Source organism: Gossypium hirsutum, chromosome D05 (genome assembly GCF_007990345.1).
Source record: "Gossypium hirsutum isolate 1008001.06 chromosome D05, Gossypium_hirsutum_v2.1, whole genome shotgun sequence".
NCBI lineage: Eukaryota > Viridiplantae > Streptophyta > Magnoliopsida > Malvales > Malvaceae > Gossypium > Gossypium hirsutum.
This window is the reverse complement of record NC_053441.1, coordinates 21,471,328-21,486,145: the sequence shown is the minus strand read 5'-3', so window position 1 is coordinate 21,486,145 and position 14,818 is coordinate 21,471,328. Positions and strand designations below refer to the sequence as shown.

General features: G+C 36.3%; 3 protein-coding genes across 4 annotated transcripts; 2 read left to right on the top strand and 1 right to left on the bottom strand.

Moving 5' to 3' along the window:
* Positions 1-1,213: 1,213 nt before the first annotated feature.
* On the bottom strand, positions 1,214-4,604 carry LOC107905034 (uncharacterized protein At4g37920). The gene is made up of 6 exons (XM_016831583.2): positions 4,340-4,604; positions 3,569-3,987; positions 3,074-3,242; positions 2,614-2,858; positions 2,003-2,190; positions 1,214-1,712 (listed from the first exon to the last, which is right to left on the bottom strand). Exons 1-6 carry the CDS (start codon positions 4,494-4,496, stop codon positions 1,553-1,555), a joined length of 1,338 nt encoding a protein of 445 aa, XP_016687072.1. The 5' UTR covers positions 4,497-4,604; the 3' UTR covers positions 1,214-1,552.
* A 100-nt stretch (positions 4,605-4,704) lies between these two features.
* LOC107905033 (pentatricopeptide repeat-containing protein At4g18520, chloroplastic) lies at positions 4,705-7,060 on the top strand. Its single transcript, XM_016831582.2, has one exon. The coding sequence runs from the start codon at positions 4,788-4,790 to the stop codon at positions 6,648-6,650; it is 1,863 nt and encodes a 620-aa protein (XP_016687071.1). The 5' UTR covers positions 4,705-4,787; the 3' UTR covers positions 6,651-7,060.
* Positions 7,061-8,419: 1,359 nt separating this feature from the next.
* On the top strand, positions 8,420-13,912 carry LOC107905035 (uncharacterized). Of its 2 annotated transcripts, none has more exons than XM_016831584.2 (7): positions 8,420-8,648; positions 9,377-10,640; positions 11,268-11,323; positions 11,416-11,649; positions 11,755-12,046; positions 12,508-12,704; positions 13,595-13,912. In XM_016831584.2, the coding sequence occupies exons 2-7, from the start codon at positions 9,507-9,509 to the stop codon at positions 13,746-13,748; spliced, it is 2,067 nt and encodes a 688-aa protein (XP_016687073.2). In that variant the 5' UTR covers positions 8,420-8,648; positions 9,377-9,506; the 3' UTR covers positions 13,749-13,912. The 2 variants fall into 2 exon arrangements, with proteins under 2 accessions (XP_016687073.2, XP_016687074.2); XM_016831585.2 differs by having other exon boundaries at positions 8,442-8,648; positions 9,464-10,640.
* The last annotated feature ends 906 nt before the right edge of the window (positions 13,913-14,818 follow it).

The following is a 14,818-nucleotide window of genomic DNA, read 5'->3' as shown; positions in this document are numbered from 1 at the left end:
CGATTCCTTTTTAAAGCAACTAAAATAATTTTGACACCAAAAACGATATATTTTTTACTAATATTTTATTCGTGTATATAGAAAATGTTAACTTCACATTGAATTCAATTGCTTTATAGAATTAATTAAAAAATTAGTATTCAGTGGTTTTAATTCTCTAATCTACTATTTGTTATTGTATATTGAAAAGTATTCATCTTTCTGTTCGTGGAGTTTCATATTTCAATGTAGTAGATTCAATAATTTGTCATAAATTAATATGCATGTAAGAAGAAACTTGGGTTGGGTTATGCATGACCATGGATGAAAAGCTAATTCCCGTTTTAGTCATTTTACAATGGGAGTATTTCGTTTTGTGGGGTTTATAATTTGTTGGTTTCAATATATTTTCATGGTGTAATTGTCAAGCATACGTGATAATTAGATTAGATTGTTGTAATAGTGTCAGAATCTGGTTGAGCTGTTGATGGTAAACCCAGAAGGTGAAAAGCAAGAAAGTGATTTGGGTGGACATAGATGTGAAGCGGTAGTTGATGCTGAGGAAGATGGAGATGAAGACGAAGACGAAGACATTGATAATGATGGACCCGGAGAAGACGATGAAGAAGGAGACCCTTCTGATGGTGAAGATCATGGGAACAATTCCAATGACCAAAATGGCAACTCCAACAAGGAAATTGGTGGTGGAGAGGCTGATGGAGCAGGGGAAGAAGAGAACGGAGAGGAGGAAGAAGGTGAAAATGGGGATGATGAGCCAGAAGACGAGGATGAGGAGGACGGTGACGGTGACGACAATGAAGGCAATGATGATGAGGAAGAAAAAGAAACTGTAGAAGATGAAGAGCCTGAAAATGAAGACGAAGACGAAGATGAAGAAGAATCGATTCAGCCACCAAAGAAGAGGAAGAAGTAATCATTTACAGATTCTAAGACTTTTTTTCGGTGTTCAACTTCAATAATTCAAGCCTAAGTTTCCTAAGAATTAAGAACTGACCACAGTTTTTACCTAAACTTATAACATGTGGGACAAGTCACGAGAGTTAATGGCTTCTAATTTAGTTCATAAATGCTCTTTACAGAGAACTTTGAACCTTTATAATTTTGTGTTACTTTATTAGAAAAAATGAAATCGCATTATGGCAATTAATTTTATTGAAATATTGTTAAATTAATATTTAATATGAAATCAAGGAATATTTGCCAGTAATTCATATAACATCTAATTAACAAGCTCTAATATTAAGAAAAAGAAAAGAAAATTATGGGACCACAACAAGATCAATCTCTGCAGGAGATCATTGGCACCTTGTATGTTTGAACATTCACACCTAAAAACTATTCTTCTTCTATTGCCAATTTTTGTTGTGAAGTAACTCTACTTTGATACTCTCGGGTACGGGCAGTATTACTGCTCGAGCTATGAACCAACCCGAAATTTAGAGTTATCACACCTATATATATTCAGATTCTCAAGCAAGGCAGAGATTAAAGATTATGATTTCTGGACCAAGAAATATACGTAAAGCTATTCAAAGTACGACTTAGCTCCATGTCACATGAAGTTTTTCTCCACAATCTTTATTAACTCCCCCAGCTTTTCGATTATCTTCGGATTCATCAAATCTCTAGCTTCCCTTAAGAGAGTGCCTTCATGGCTGAAATTATAAGCATCCACCACAGCTCTCATCATGGTATGAAGCTTCTCCGGAGTCCTAAAATTTCATTACAATGAGTTAAATGAAGGAAAAAACTTACGCGCAAAAGAGGATGACACAAAATTTAAACGATGTTCGGTTTAGGCAAATAGCAGGACACCAGAGTAACTATCAAATCCTTTCCTGGGATAACTACCAACCCAACTCATCATTTGCACCTGAAACTATAAAAAGCAGGACCTGGAAGGCTGGACGATTGACTTGGAAGATTAAGCCAATGCATTGCAAGCCTAATTCCTAGATGGTACTAAATTCTGACAAAAATCAAGTCAGAGCAAAAGACATACGTGTAAAGGTTGTCCATATCGCTCCCTTCAAGTTCTTCTCCAGGTGTAAAGGCATCATTTAGGGCACACAGTCGCTCCTCAGGATCCTCAATTGTAAGAAGGTACTTCACAATCCTAATCTCTTTTGGAAGGAGCCTCTGTAGATTACCTCTAGCAGTCATATACAAGTGGTATAATATGTCTTTTACCTGCAATTGAGATGATAACTTGGTAAGACATCTTACAGCAGCACTCCAAAACATAGGAATTTATCATAAAGTTAATTTTTTTTCTAAAACCATCGGCTGATGGTGCTTAAATTAGCAATCCTACTGAAAATTTTAATGCTTATCAAAAGGAACACATCAGTTGGCTTCCCCACAAATGACTCTATGGTTGTACTTCCTAAAATTAGTTCCGCTCTTTACTAGAATGCCAAAATGAATAATCCCTTTTCCCTTCATCCCCAACCTAGTAATCATTCCATTAATTTATAAGAATATCATCATAGGGTTCTTCTAGGTGCAGTCACCCTGAGTCACAAAACAAGAACTACATCTGGTTGACCACCGCATCATGCGATTTATAGAGCAGGTGGAAGGCTTTTTCCTCCCTGAAGTCAGCAACAGTACCTCATCTTTCGTCATGTTAGATTCCTTGGCAGCTGACCAAGCTTTAGTGATCATTAGCACCAATGCTGAGTCAAGTTGGTTTTTCTCAGCCAAACTATCAATCTTCCGGCAAGCAACATCTAGAGAAGGTGAATTGATGATATCTTGGAATTTCAACTCTGCTGCATTAAGTGCCTCAACGTTTTCAGCAGCAGTATCGTAAGCTTGTACAGCAGCCAAGCAAGTATTCCCAAGCTTTGCTAGAGCTGTCAAGTATAAACAAATAAATGAAGGAATAAGCTCAGGAAGGCACATGGTTAACAAGTATATGAACTAAATGTTCTGATCTCAAGCCATGCAACTCACCACACAGCTTATTTTGTTAGGCATATAGTTTAAACTGGCACACGATACTAAACATTCATACTAATAATTATCAATATGGTTTTGATAATTAAATTATTCGATCATACTGCCTTACCATTTTGTTCAGTTGGATTGTCATAATATGATTCTGCTACAGTATGGATATGCACAAAGAATTCTTTTGTAAAATCTTTGCGACGTCTAGCAACCATTTCACTAATCTCAGATGGTGAACCCTTGATCACTTCAAGAAGTTCGTTGTGTCTTTGAGTATCTTCATCAATCTGTATAACGAGAATCACCATGACATCAGCATGAACTTGAAAATAAGAACACTATGCATCAGACATGCCTCAACTATTAAAGCCATATTACTAACATGCCATCCAAAGAGTATCAGAAATTCGATTCCTAGGAATCTTCACTGCACATGGATCTGTTCAGCATGTCAGCATCATAAAAGCAGGTAGATTTCTCTCCCTTGTTCGTACTCTCTCTATAATCAATCTAGAATTAATCATGAGCAGCTAGACAATTCTCCAGATTCAATATCTCATACAACAAACTGATATTGCTTGCAAAAGATTATAATTATAATCAAATAACCCACCTCTTTCAATTTCCTTCCAAGTCGAAGAAGCTTATGCTTCATTCCAGGATCACCTTCAACATCAGCTCGTTCCTGACAACGCTGAAAGAAATGAGGTCGGATGTTGTTCCATTCCTTACTGAAAGCAAGTAATCTTCTCCAATCAGTCGGCGTAGGCTTGTCAACCAAGAAAACCTCAATTAACTTGTCACATACTCTGATCATTTTAACGCTATCCATCCCCTCAACACTACCTTTATCACCATCATTTTCCCCATCTCTGGTCACCTCATCATTAATTAGCGAGGAACCAGCAGAATCTGAATCTGAAATCTTCTCTTCATCACAATCATTTGGCACCGCAGTTTTATCACCAACAACAGCCGCAAGAGAAAACCGCTGCTGCCCGCTTACCCGATTAATACACAATGCAGGATAACCTGCCCATGAGAACTATCTGTTAAAGACAAATGGCCTAAAAATAATATATGCATCTCTGCAAGCACCAAAGAAGCTCCTAACAAACAATGCTTTCCCAAATAATCATGCTAGAAGAAGTTCCCAATTTTCTTACTTTAAACGAAAAGGACTTTAAAAACAAACAAAAAGATAAAGCTAATCATCATAGAATACTTCAGCTATAGCACTTAATTATTATTAATGTATTCAATTCCAGGTTGAACCATTATTTACGCAGGAAGGCAGCGCGGGAAAGAGAGATAAATATAGTGAATAAAACGCTAAATTAATAACCTTTAGCTGCAAATTATTAGGTAAAAAAGAGTAACTTACTTAAGAACTTTGAAGACAAACAACGAATCCGAGATGAGTTTGAACTTTTACAGGAAGGAAGTAAAGCTAAAGAAGATTCAAATTTTGTGGCTTTAGAAGATTTTAATCTCACTGGAAATATAGAACAAGCTTGAAAACTTGCACAAGCCAATTCCATGGAAAGAAAAAGACTAAATTTTTTTTTTGTAAGTTTATAGCAGGAAGAAATTTACGAAGGTTTTTGGCAGGGGGTTCTAGAATAAGGTTTTAGAGACCGGCAAAGAAGTGATATTGTGAAGAGGTTGCAATCTACAAGACGATGTCGTTTTGCTGGCTTAGTGGCAAAATGGTCTTTTACCTGATCGAGTTTTTGAAAGCCTCAGGATTTAACAAAAACAAGAGCTTAAACTTCGGGAAACTGGGTTCTGTTTTCCGCGGGGAGTTTTGAAGAAATCCAAAGATATAGCCAATGCTTTCGTTAACGGTGATTTCACCCCAAGTGACGCACTTTCAATGGCCTTCCTTTTTCACTATTCAAAGTCCATCATTTCATTATTCGAATTCCAAAAACGAGTCCAGACCAAGAATCACCAAAAACCCACCCCAATTTTCTTGTTTTTCTTCCAAAGATTCATGTTTTCTACCCGAATTCGATGATTTAACCAGTATTTCAACTTACCATGAAGACCCAGATGCTGGTTTTAGGGATAGAACGCCACCGTCGGTTAGTCGAAATGTCGGTTCTGATGAGCTGGCAGCTTTGCTTCAATCTTGTAGCAATGGTAGACAAGTTAGGAGAGTCCATGCGGTTGTTTTGAAGCGTTTAGGGAACCCAGTGACCTATGTTGAGAATAATTTGGTAAGTTCGTATTTAAAATTTGGGACGCTAGTGGAAGCTCGAAAGGTGTTTGATAATATGGCTGAAAGAAATGTCGTCAGTTGGACAGCAATGATTAATGGGTACTCCAAATTGGGTTTTGATGATGAAGCTTTGAGGTTGTTTTGGGATTCGATATCATGTGGGGTTCAAGGGAACAGGAAGATGCTTGTTTGTTTGATGAATTTGTGTAGTAGGCGGGCGGATTTTGAATTAGGCAGACAAATTCATGGGTGTATCCTGAAAGCGAACTGTAGGAACTTGATTGTGGATAGTGCTGTTACTTATTTTTATGCACAATGTGGGGAGTTGTCAAGGGCTTTTCAAGTGTTTCATGGGATGGCAGAGAAGGATGTGGTTTGTTGGACAGCTATGATAACTGCTTGCTCCCAACAAGGATATGCGGAGGAGGCTTTCTCATTGTTTTCGAGAATGCTAAGTGATGGTTTTTGGCCTAATGAGTTCACCGTTTGCAGTGTTTTGAAGGCTTGTGGAGAGCAAAAGGCATTGAGACCAGGTAGACAATTACATGGTGCCATAATAAAAAAGATGTTCAAAAATGATGTTTTCTTAGGGTCTTCTCTTGTGGACATGTATGCAAAATGCGGGGAGATATTAGATGCTAGGATTGTGTTTAATGGGATGAGTAGTAGAAATACGGTTACCTGGACTTCTATTATAGCAGGGTATGCTAGGAAGGGTCTCGGTGAGGATGCCATTAGTCTTTTTCGAGTAATGAAGAGACGAAATATAATTGCTAATAACTTGACCATCGTTAGCATACTCAGGGCTTGTGGTTCAGTTGTGGATTTACTTATGGGCAAGGAAGTCCACGCACAAATAGTAAAAAAATCTATCCAAACGAATATGTACATAGGAAGCACTCTAGTATGGTTCTATTGTAAATGTGGGGAGTACGATATTGCCTCCAAAGTCCTTCAACAGATGCCGCTGAGGGATGTTGTCTCGTGGACTGCCATGATTTCTGGCTGTGCAAGCGTAGGGCATGAGGCTGAGGCTCTTGATATTTTGAAAGAAATGATGGAGGAGGGTGTAGAACCTAACTCTTTTACCTATTCTTCAGCTTTGAAAGCATGTGCTAAGCTTGGAACTGTTACAAAAGGGAAGTTAATTCACTCCTTCGCAAATAAAACTCCTGCCTTTTCTAATGTCTTTGTGGGCAGTGCATTGATCCATATGTATGCGAAATGCGGTTTTGTAGCGGAGGCTTCTCGTGTTTTTGACAGCATGCCAGAAAGGAATTTGGTTTCGTGGAAGGCCATGATCATGGGTTATGCAAGAAACGGGCTATGTCGAGAAGCTTTGCAACTCATGTATCGGATGGAAGCAGAAGGTTTTGAGGTGGATGATTACATCCTCGCTACGGTTCTTAGTGCATGCGGAGATATTGAATTGGATGAAGGTCCTTCATCGGAAATATTACTGGTGACCTAATTGTCTTAGGCATGGAGTTGCAATTGTCAAAATTATTTCTTTTCACTGCAGCGTATATGTGTCATATATGCGATGGACAAGGAAAAATAACAGTTAAAAAAAAGATCGCTATGCTGTTATCCAGTTACGCCATTGCCTTTCCCTATTGTATTAAGAAAGGCATGCCGGTGCTGTTCCTTCCAAGCTTCAAAAAATGTCACAAGCTTTTCTATCATGCTGTGCTGAGCACTGAATATCACTCCGGCAACAGGTACATATAGGTAGTTATGTTCTTTGTAAACACCATGTAAATCTAGTTCATACTCACAAACTTTAAAAAAAAAGAAAAGAAAGAAAGATGATGTCTTGCTTGTCCTTATTGTCTGTGCTGCTCTTATTTGTCATGTTAAATAACTTTTCCCCTGGGCGAACCCGTGCATCTTCCTTCGTTTTCGTACGAATTTTGAATTATTAAATACGAGTAGAAATCAAGTATCTGTTCTCCTTCGTTTATAAGTTATAACATTACTGCATTGGAATACCTCTTCAAGGGCCAATGTTAAGCAGTCTGCTTTTTCATGTAATCGTCACATGCAATGCCTGGAAAACGGATACGAACATGTCATGCAGCCATTGCAGTCAACGTGTTTGACAAGATATTTACAATCTACAGCTTCATATTGCTTGGTAAATCCAATCCGTTCGTATAATCCAAAGAAGACGTGTTAATAACTTAAAACGTTTGCATGATATGTGTCGTTGTCCTTGAAAGCTTCCACAACATGAAAGCAGTAAAATACGCAACAACTCAAAATCAAAAGTTGTGCTATAGTTTTCAACGAGTTGAATAACGATTAGTATTAGTCTTTATAGTTTATTAAATCCATTGATAGTGTTTTACATTTGAATTTTTATTAAAACATTTAATATATGTACAATTTCATATTAATCCTATTACATTAAATAAATTTTATTATGTTTACGCAATTGAATGAAGGGTATATTACACCCACTGTCACTAAGCTATTAGAAAATTTATATTTTGGTTACTTAACTTTTAAAATTTTCAAAATGGTTATTAAACTATTTAGAACTTTTCATTTACGTCACTAAACTATTCAAAAATTCTTATTTAAGTTACTGAACTATTAAGGTTTTTTTTTTTAAAGTTCGGCTAGTGAACTTCAAGTGACAATTCGATGATTAGTATAGTGGATCAATACCCTTCGACAAGTAGAAGGACATGCTTTAGATTCAAGTTAATTTAACAATTAATTTCAGATATCGAAGAAGAAAGCTACTTGGAATTTGGTCTGTAAAAAATTGAACTGTAAAAGAGAATATTAATTAGAGTTTTCGATTATGCAAGCAATGTGAATAAAGAAGGCTATATAGTGACCATTTTAACAGGCTAGTGATTTGAATGAAAATTTTTGAATAGTTTAATTTTATAAAATTTTAAAGTTAAGGAATCGAAAAGTAAAATTAGTTTTCTAATCTTATATATAGCTTAGACTTGAGAGAGTCAAGCAAGGACCTTGGCTTCCCTTGATTCCTTCGAATTACATTATATTATTAACAATTGTTTTACTAAAATAATATTATATTTGATTTAGCAATTTAGTCATCTTAATTCTTCCTCAATTTTAAAAAGTGGAACCAATAAGGGATGGTTTGGAAAGAAATCAAAAGTATTGGGTGTCCAAAATAAAGAAATAGGATAAGGGGGTCCTTAAGTCTAAAAAGACAAAAGAAAGATAGGCCCACGGATTTCCCGCTTGTCCCGACCGCCCGCCTCTGCTTCTGAAAATCATCCACCCCTCCATTAGTTGACGATTCTTTCCTTTTCAATTTTCAATTATAAGTTTCCTTTCAAAACATTAATACACAAAATTTGTAACTCCAAAGTTGATATATATATTCAACTTAAATCTTTCTTTTTTGGTTCTGTAACTCTCTCCAGATCTTTTTTTTCTTTTCTTTTATATTCACTGTTTTTTCTTCACTCTCTCTGGATCTGTAAGCTCTCTCTCTCTCTCTCTCTCTCTCTCTCTCTCTCTCTCTCTCTCTCTCTCTCTCTCTTATTTTCAGTTTTCATACTTCCCGTTATGATTAACTTGCAAAAATCCTATCGATAATTTTTTCAGGGTTTTTTATTATTATTATTATTTTGGAGATTAAGTTGTGTGGTAATTAAATGAAAACTTGATCAAGTGTTCAGGACTTAAAGATTTAATCTTTTTTGTTATTTAATTTTGGTCACAGATTCATTTCTCTGCCATTTTTTTTTCTTTGACTTTCATTGTTCATAATATTACTACTTCTTACATCATGGAGGATTTAGGTTGACCGTTTCGTTTGACTAGGAATGGTCGAAAACTAAAGCTTCAGGGCTTGACTTGCCGGGTCACATCTAGTGCTTTGAAACAGTTTCTTATTATGGATTTCATCTAGTGTTTTGGTTTAATATACTAGATTATGTTCATATTTCTGAAAATCAATGAATAAGAGCCTATAGACCCAAATTTAGTTACAGATTATTTTGTTCCCTTTTTTGTTACATATTTCCTGTTTAAATAGCTAAAGAGTGAAAAATCGAGATCCTATTGTTTGTTAGGCAGTTTTGAAATGGATGTCTACTTTCAAATATGACTCTGTTTATGAAAGTATAAGAGTCTTATATTCATTTTTCATCCGTAGTGGAATTGGTCTTCTGTTGAATTTGTCTGTATATAATGTCCTTGCAGGAACCTGGGAAGAGATCCTTGATGAAAAAGTTTAAGGGCCATGTTTTCACAAGTTGAATGACAATATTTATGTTTTTCTGACATTAGGGAAGAGGGTAACTCCAGTTACAAAAATATAACAGATCCTCCCATGGATGAAAAACCAGTGGGACATATTGATGGTATTCACAAAGAAGATCAAGGAAAACCTTTGGAGGTGGAGGAGATGCATAGTCTGAACATCAGCAAGGACGATGTAAATAAGTTAGAGGAGGGTAATAAAGAAGACAAAGATGACAAACATGTTGAACAAGGTGACAGGATGAATAAGGATGGGGATTTGGATTCCAAAGCTCAAGAAGAAGTGAACGAAACTACAAGAGAAGATCTTGCTGAGGAGGAGCAAGAACCGGTCTTTGATGGAACAGAGGTTCCTGGGATGCAGGCTAATCGGAGTTCATCAACTCGTTCCTTGGATCCTGATCCAGAGGAAGAGGGGTCTGTGTGGCCTGAGAAAGCAGTGGCACTTAAGAATTTTGTTAAGGAAAAGGGTGCTGCAGTGACCAGTGTCCTGCGTCGGCTTTCTTTAAAAAGAGATGGAGTTGAACAGGCTAATGTTGATGTAGATAAGGACACTTCAGATTCTGCTAAACTTGGGGAGCAAGCTGCAATGTCTCCAAGGACTGCAGAAAGATCTGCTTGGAATCCCTTAAACTACATTAAGGTGTCACGTGATACTGATTCAGAAAGCAAAGCCGAGCAGGGGAAGAATATCATTGAAGAATCACTTCTACCTATTGCCACAAAAGGAAGAATTATATTGTATACAAGGTTAGGATGCCGAGATTGTAGAGAAGCTAGGTTATTTCTGCAAAGAAAAAGGCTTAGATATGTTGAGATCAATATTGATGTATACCCCAGTAGAAAGTTGGAGATAGAGAAGGTCTCTGGATCTTGTGCCGTTCCTAAGGTCTTCTTGAATGAAGTATTGATTGGGGGCTTGAGTGAACTAAAAGGCTTAGATGAGTCTGGCAAGCTTGATGAGAAGATTGATTTTTTTATTTCTGAAGCACCGTCACCTGAAGCACCTTTACCACCTCTTCCTGGTGAAGATGATGTGTCCGATAATGGACCTGTTGATGAACTAGCTGTAATTGTTCAAAAAATGAAAGCAACTATTGTTGTGAAGGATCGGTTATACAAGATGCGCAGGTTCACTAATTGTTTTCTAGGTTCGGAAGCAGTAGATTTTCTATCTGAAGATCAGTACCTGGAAAGGGAAGAGGTTAGTTTGGATTTTTATTATGTTTTCCAAGACTGGTATAGTGAATTTTATGTGATACTTATATAATTCATGGTCTTTGTCAACTTTTAGTATTATTGTTTTCCTCCATATGGGGTTATGACCAAACTTTCCTGAATGAGATCACTCTTTCACTTGCTTCCTACGGCAAATGCAAAGTTAAAAATGATATATTCTCATGATAGTAGATGGCTTTCAGTTTAATCCTTGCATATTAAAAAATACTCTAGAGCCTACCTTTCACTAATATTATTCCAGTCTGATTAAAAGAAGCAACAGTGGACTTGATATTTTCCATGATAAGTAGGCATATTGCGGATGCCAATTTTATCTTTAGCATTTATTCTTATGATACCGCATCATAACAGTTTTCTGAAAGTAATAATACATATTGCTATTTTTAACTTGTCTCTTTTTTCTTTATTCTCTTGTTGTTCTGTTTTAAATGGGAGGATTTGATAGATTTGATCTGTTGTGTGATTTTTGGCTTTTCACTGGTAAAATCATAGTACCACTGCTTTTGAGTTAGAATTTGTGGTTTTGTGTGCTCTGTTTATACATGTTTAGATGCGGTTATGTATTTTTCTTTGTTCTTGCATTGTGGTACAGGCTGTTGAATTTGGGCAAAAGCTTGCCAGTGAGCACTTTTTCCGACATGTTCTTGAGTGAGTCCAACCTTCCCAGTTTATTTTGTTTTTGTGACCCTGTAATCTGTCGTAGAAAATCCTTATTTTTTTTCTGTGATGCTTTATAATAGTGAGAATCTTTTTGAGGATGGTGACCACTTGTATCGGTTCTTGGACCATGATCCTACTGTGTCATCTCAATGTCACAACATTCCAAGGGGTATAATTGAACTGAAGCCAAAGCCCATTGCTGAAATTGCATCAAGGCTGAGGTTTTTGTCCTATGCTATTTTTGAAGCGTATGCATCAGAAGATGGAAGACATGTTGATTACAGAAGTATTCATGGAAGTGAGGAATTTGCAAGGTTTGATGCCTCTTAGTGTATGACATTGCTCACTCTAGTAACTTCAAAATTTTATGCATTTCTTTCAAATGCTCAAGTCTCCATTGTGAATGGAAAAAAATTTAGGTACTTAAGAATAGTTCAAGAGCTCCAAAGAGTAAAAGTTCAGGACATGCCAAGGGAGGAGAAGCTCGCTTTTTTCATAAATTTGTACAATATGATGGCTATCCATGCAATACTAGCGTGGGGTCATCCTGCTGGTCCATTGGAACGAAGGAAGCTGTTTGGAGACTTTAAGTATGTTGTTGGTGGGTGCACATATTCGCTTTCATCCATTCAGAATGGCATTTTAAGGGGCAATCAAAGGCCACCATACAATCTTATGAAACCATTTGGCGTAAAAGATAAACGATCACAGGTAAGACCATGGATAAAATTGATGCTTAATGTTTCATGATGATTCTAGCCACTGTTTTGGAGGTTAGCATTTCTGTGCTCACCTTATTACGTGGTTTACTGTTTTGTACCTTTTATTTGTTGGTGAAACTATGGAAATTAATTTAACCTTCAGAATTCTTTGCTCATTCCTAGAATTGGGTGTCCTTTTACTTTTTGCCATTGTTTCATAAGGATGACCCAAAGGTTGTGCATATGAAGTGACCTTCCAATGCCCTACTGGGTTGTCGATTAGATTGACTTCACCATGCAGTTTTCTGCTGGGTAGTTAATTATGTTGACTTCAGGCTTGTAAGGGTGTAGCCTGAATAAGTTCTGTTAAAACATTTCATTATGGTACCGGAAAAAGAATTTCATCCTCAATAGTTGAATGCCTCGTGTGGAAATCCAACCTAGCTCATTCTGTGTTTTGTGTTTTTTCAGGTGGCTCTACCCTATCCCGAGCCTCTAATTCACTTTGCCCTGGTTTGCGGTACCCGGTCTGGGCCTGCTCTTCAATGCTACTCTCCTGGGAACATTGATAAAGAGCTGATGGATGCAGCACGGGATTTCTTAAGAGCTGGTGGCCTTATTGTTGATTTGAGTGGCAAGGTCGCATATGCTAGTAAGATCCTCAAATGGTAAGTTAATTTCAAGCACGTTCTTGGTGCACAAATTCGTATTTCTTCCTAGAGACCTTTATTTTATGTTCAGGAGACAAAATAAGTTTTTAAAATTTTCACTAGACACATGCGTTGCACGCTAACAGGCATATGCACAGCCACACTAACACGCACATGCATGCACTCCAAAACTCATTGGCTCATTGGCATAGGCACAAGGGAATTTAAAAAAATTACTGTTTTCATTTTAGCTTATATAATCTAATCATACAGAAATTCTTAGTGGTAGAATTATGAAAGCTTGGGTTGCCTAAGTTGGATTCAGAAGCTATAGAAATGCAGGAAAACCATATATGGCACTTCAAGCCATGATTAGTGTAAATTACAGCACTAACAATGCTTAATTTTCTAGTCGCCTGTTGCACACTTCTGTAATAATAATAATGCTTTGTTTAAAAAGAAAATGAAAAAGGGAGTTACAAGAGAAATATAGGGATGGCAATTAGAAATATAGGGATGACAATATAGAGAAATACTGGTTGATAAAGATTTAATTGAAATATGACCTAAATGACATCAATGTTTTTGTCTTATTTAACTTTTTGGTAAATTCAAAATTGAGTTGGTAATAGTGGGTAGCAGTTAGAACCTCCCATTATATGTAAATATAGTTCACTTCAAAGATCAGCAAAAGATATGCAAGATTACCGTAACCTTTGCACCAAACACCAAGCTGTAGTAAATTGATATACCTTCGAAGTAGAAAAAGATGGATGATGGAATGCAAATGCATATGCATATGCCTTCCTTGGTTAACCAGAGATTTACTAATTTAGTAAGCTTGATTCTCATATACTTTTTTTCTGGAAAAAATAACTTAATGTTGCTTGCTAATAATCCACAAACAGGTATAGTGTTGATTTTGGGAAGAATGAAGTAGAGGTATTGAAGCATGCCTCAAATTACTTGGAGCCAACTGACTCAGAAGCTTTGCTGGAGATTATTGCTGATGCTCAGTTGAAGGTGATATACCAGCCATATGATTGGAGATTGAACTGCTAGCGTTTGATTACTTTTTCCTACTCTCACTTGACAGATTCCCCCGATTTACTTGAGTTATCTATTACTATGTCCTTTGAACTTGAAAATACGTGCAGCTTTATGTCAGTCAGGTTACAGTTTTAATAAAATAAAATACCAAAGTGCCTTAAAAGGGTTTTTTTTTTCTTGTCTCGTTGAATATTAAGAATTTCACTGTGATTACTTTTACCCATTCTTTTTGGGTCCTTTATTCACCTCATACATATGGTTCAGAATGGTGCCGAATGAACAATGAGATAATAAAAATGATGAAAAACAAATATAAATATTTTATGTGAAAAAGAAACCTAAATGTACTAAATGTATAAATTTAAACCTCCAAAATAAAGTCATAACTCGAGAACAAAATTATCTCCATAATTATTATAAAACTCTTTTCAAAACTCATATGCGACTATATTTTGTCATCTACAAGAAAAGTTCATGCTGATTGGTATATCAAAATAGGGAAACAATAGCTCTTTTAAATAGACTTAGATTAGAGTTCTAATTATACCAAAATATTCCTGAAATAACTAGAGTCCAACTGGGAGAAAAAGTTTTGCTTGAAGTCAGAAACGCAATTGCTTACATGGAGAATACGTCGTGTCGTCTTGATGTTTCATGCATGCTCGTTACAACGTCGGCGCTGCCTTAAGTTGGGAGTTCGTCGCATTGTCTCGATGTCGAGCCTATTTTGGCCCTTCTTCAGTTGCTTGTTGATTCTCGTCTAAAGTGCCTCTAACGTGTTCGATAAATACGAGGCGTACCCCACATATATATTTTGGCATGGATATAGTGGTTGTGAGATTTATAATAAAGTACTCCAAAAGGTAATTGTTTAATCTTTTGTTTTATCAATACCCTTAAATCTTTAGTTAATTGTTTGAAGAAGGGCTCGACTAACTAAGGTTATAAATAAACAGTGTGTCCGACAAATAGTTAATTAATATTTTGGTTTCTATTTATTTATCAAGCTAAATAAATGGATATGAAAAATATTTTAAAATTCATTTATTAAATTAATTGAACATGAACAAAATTTGTTCAGT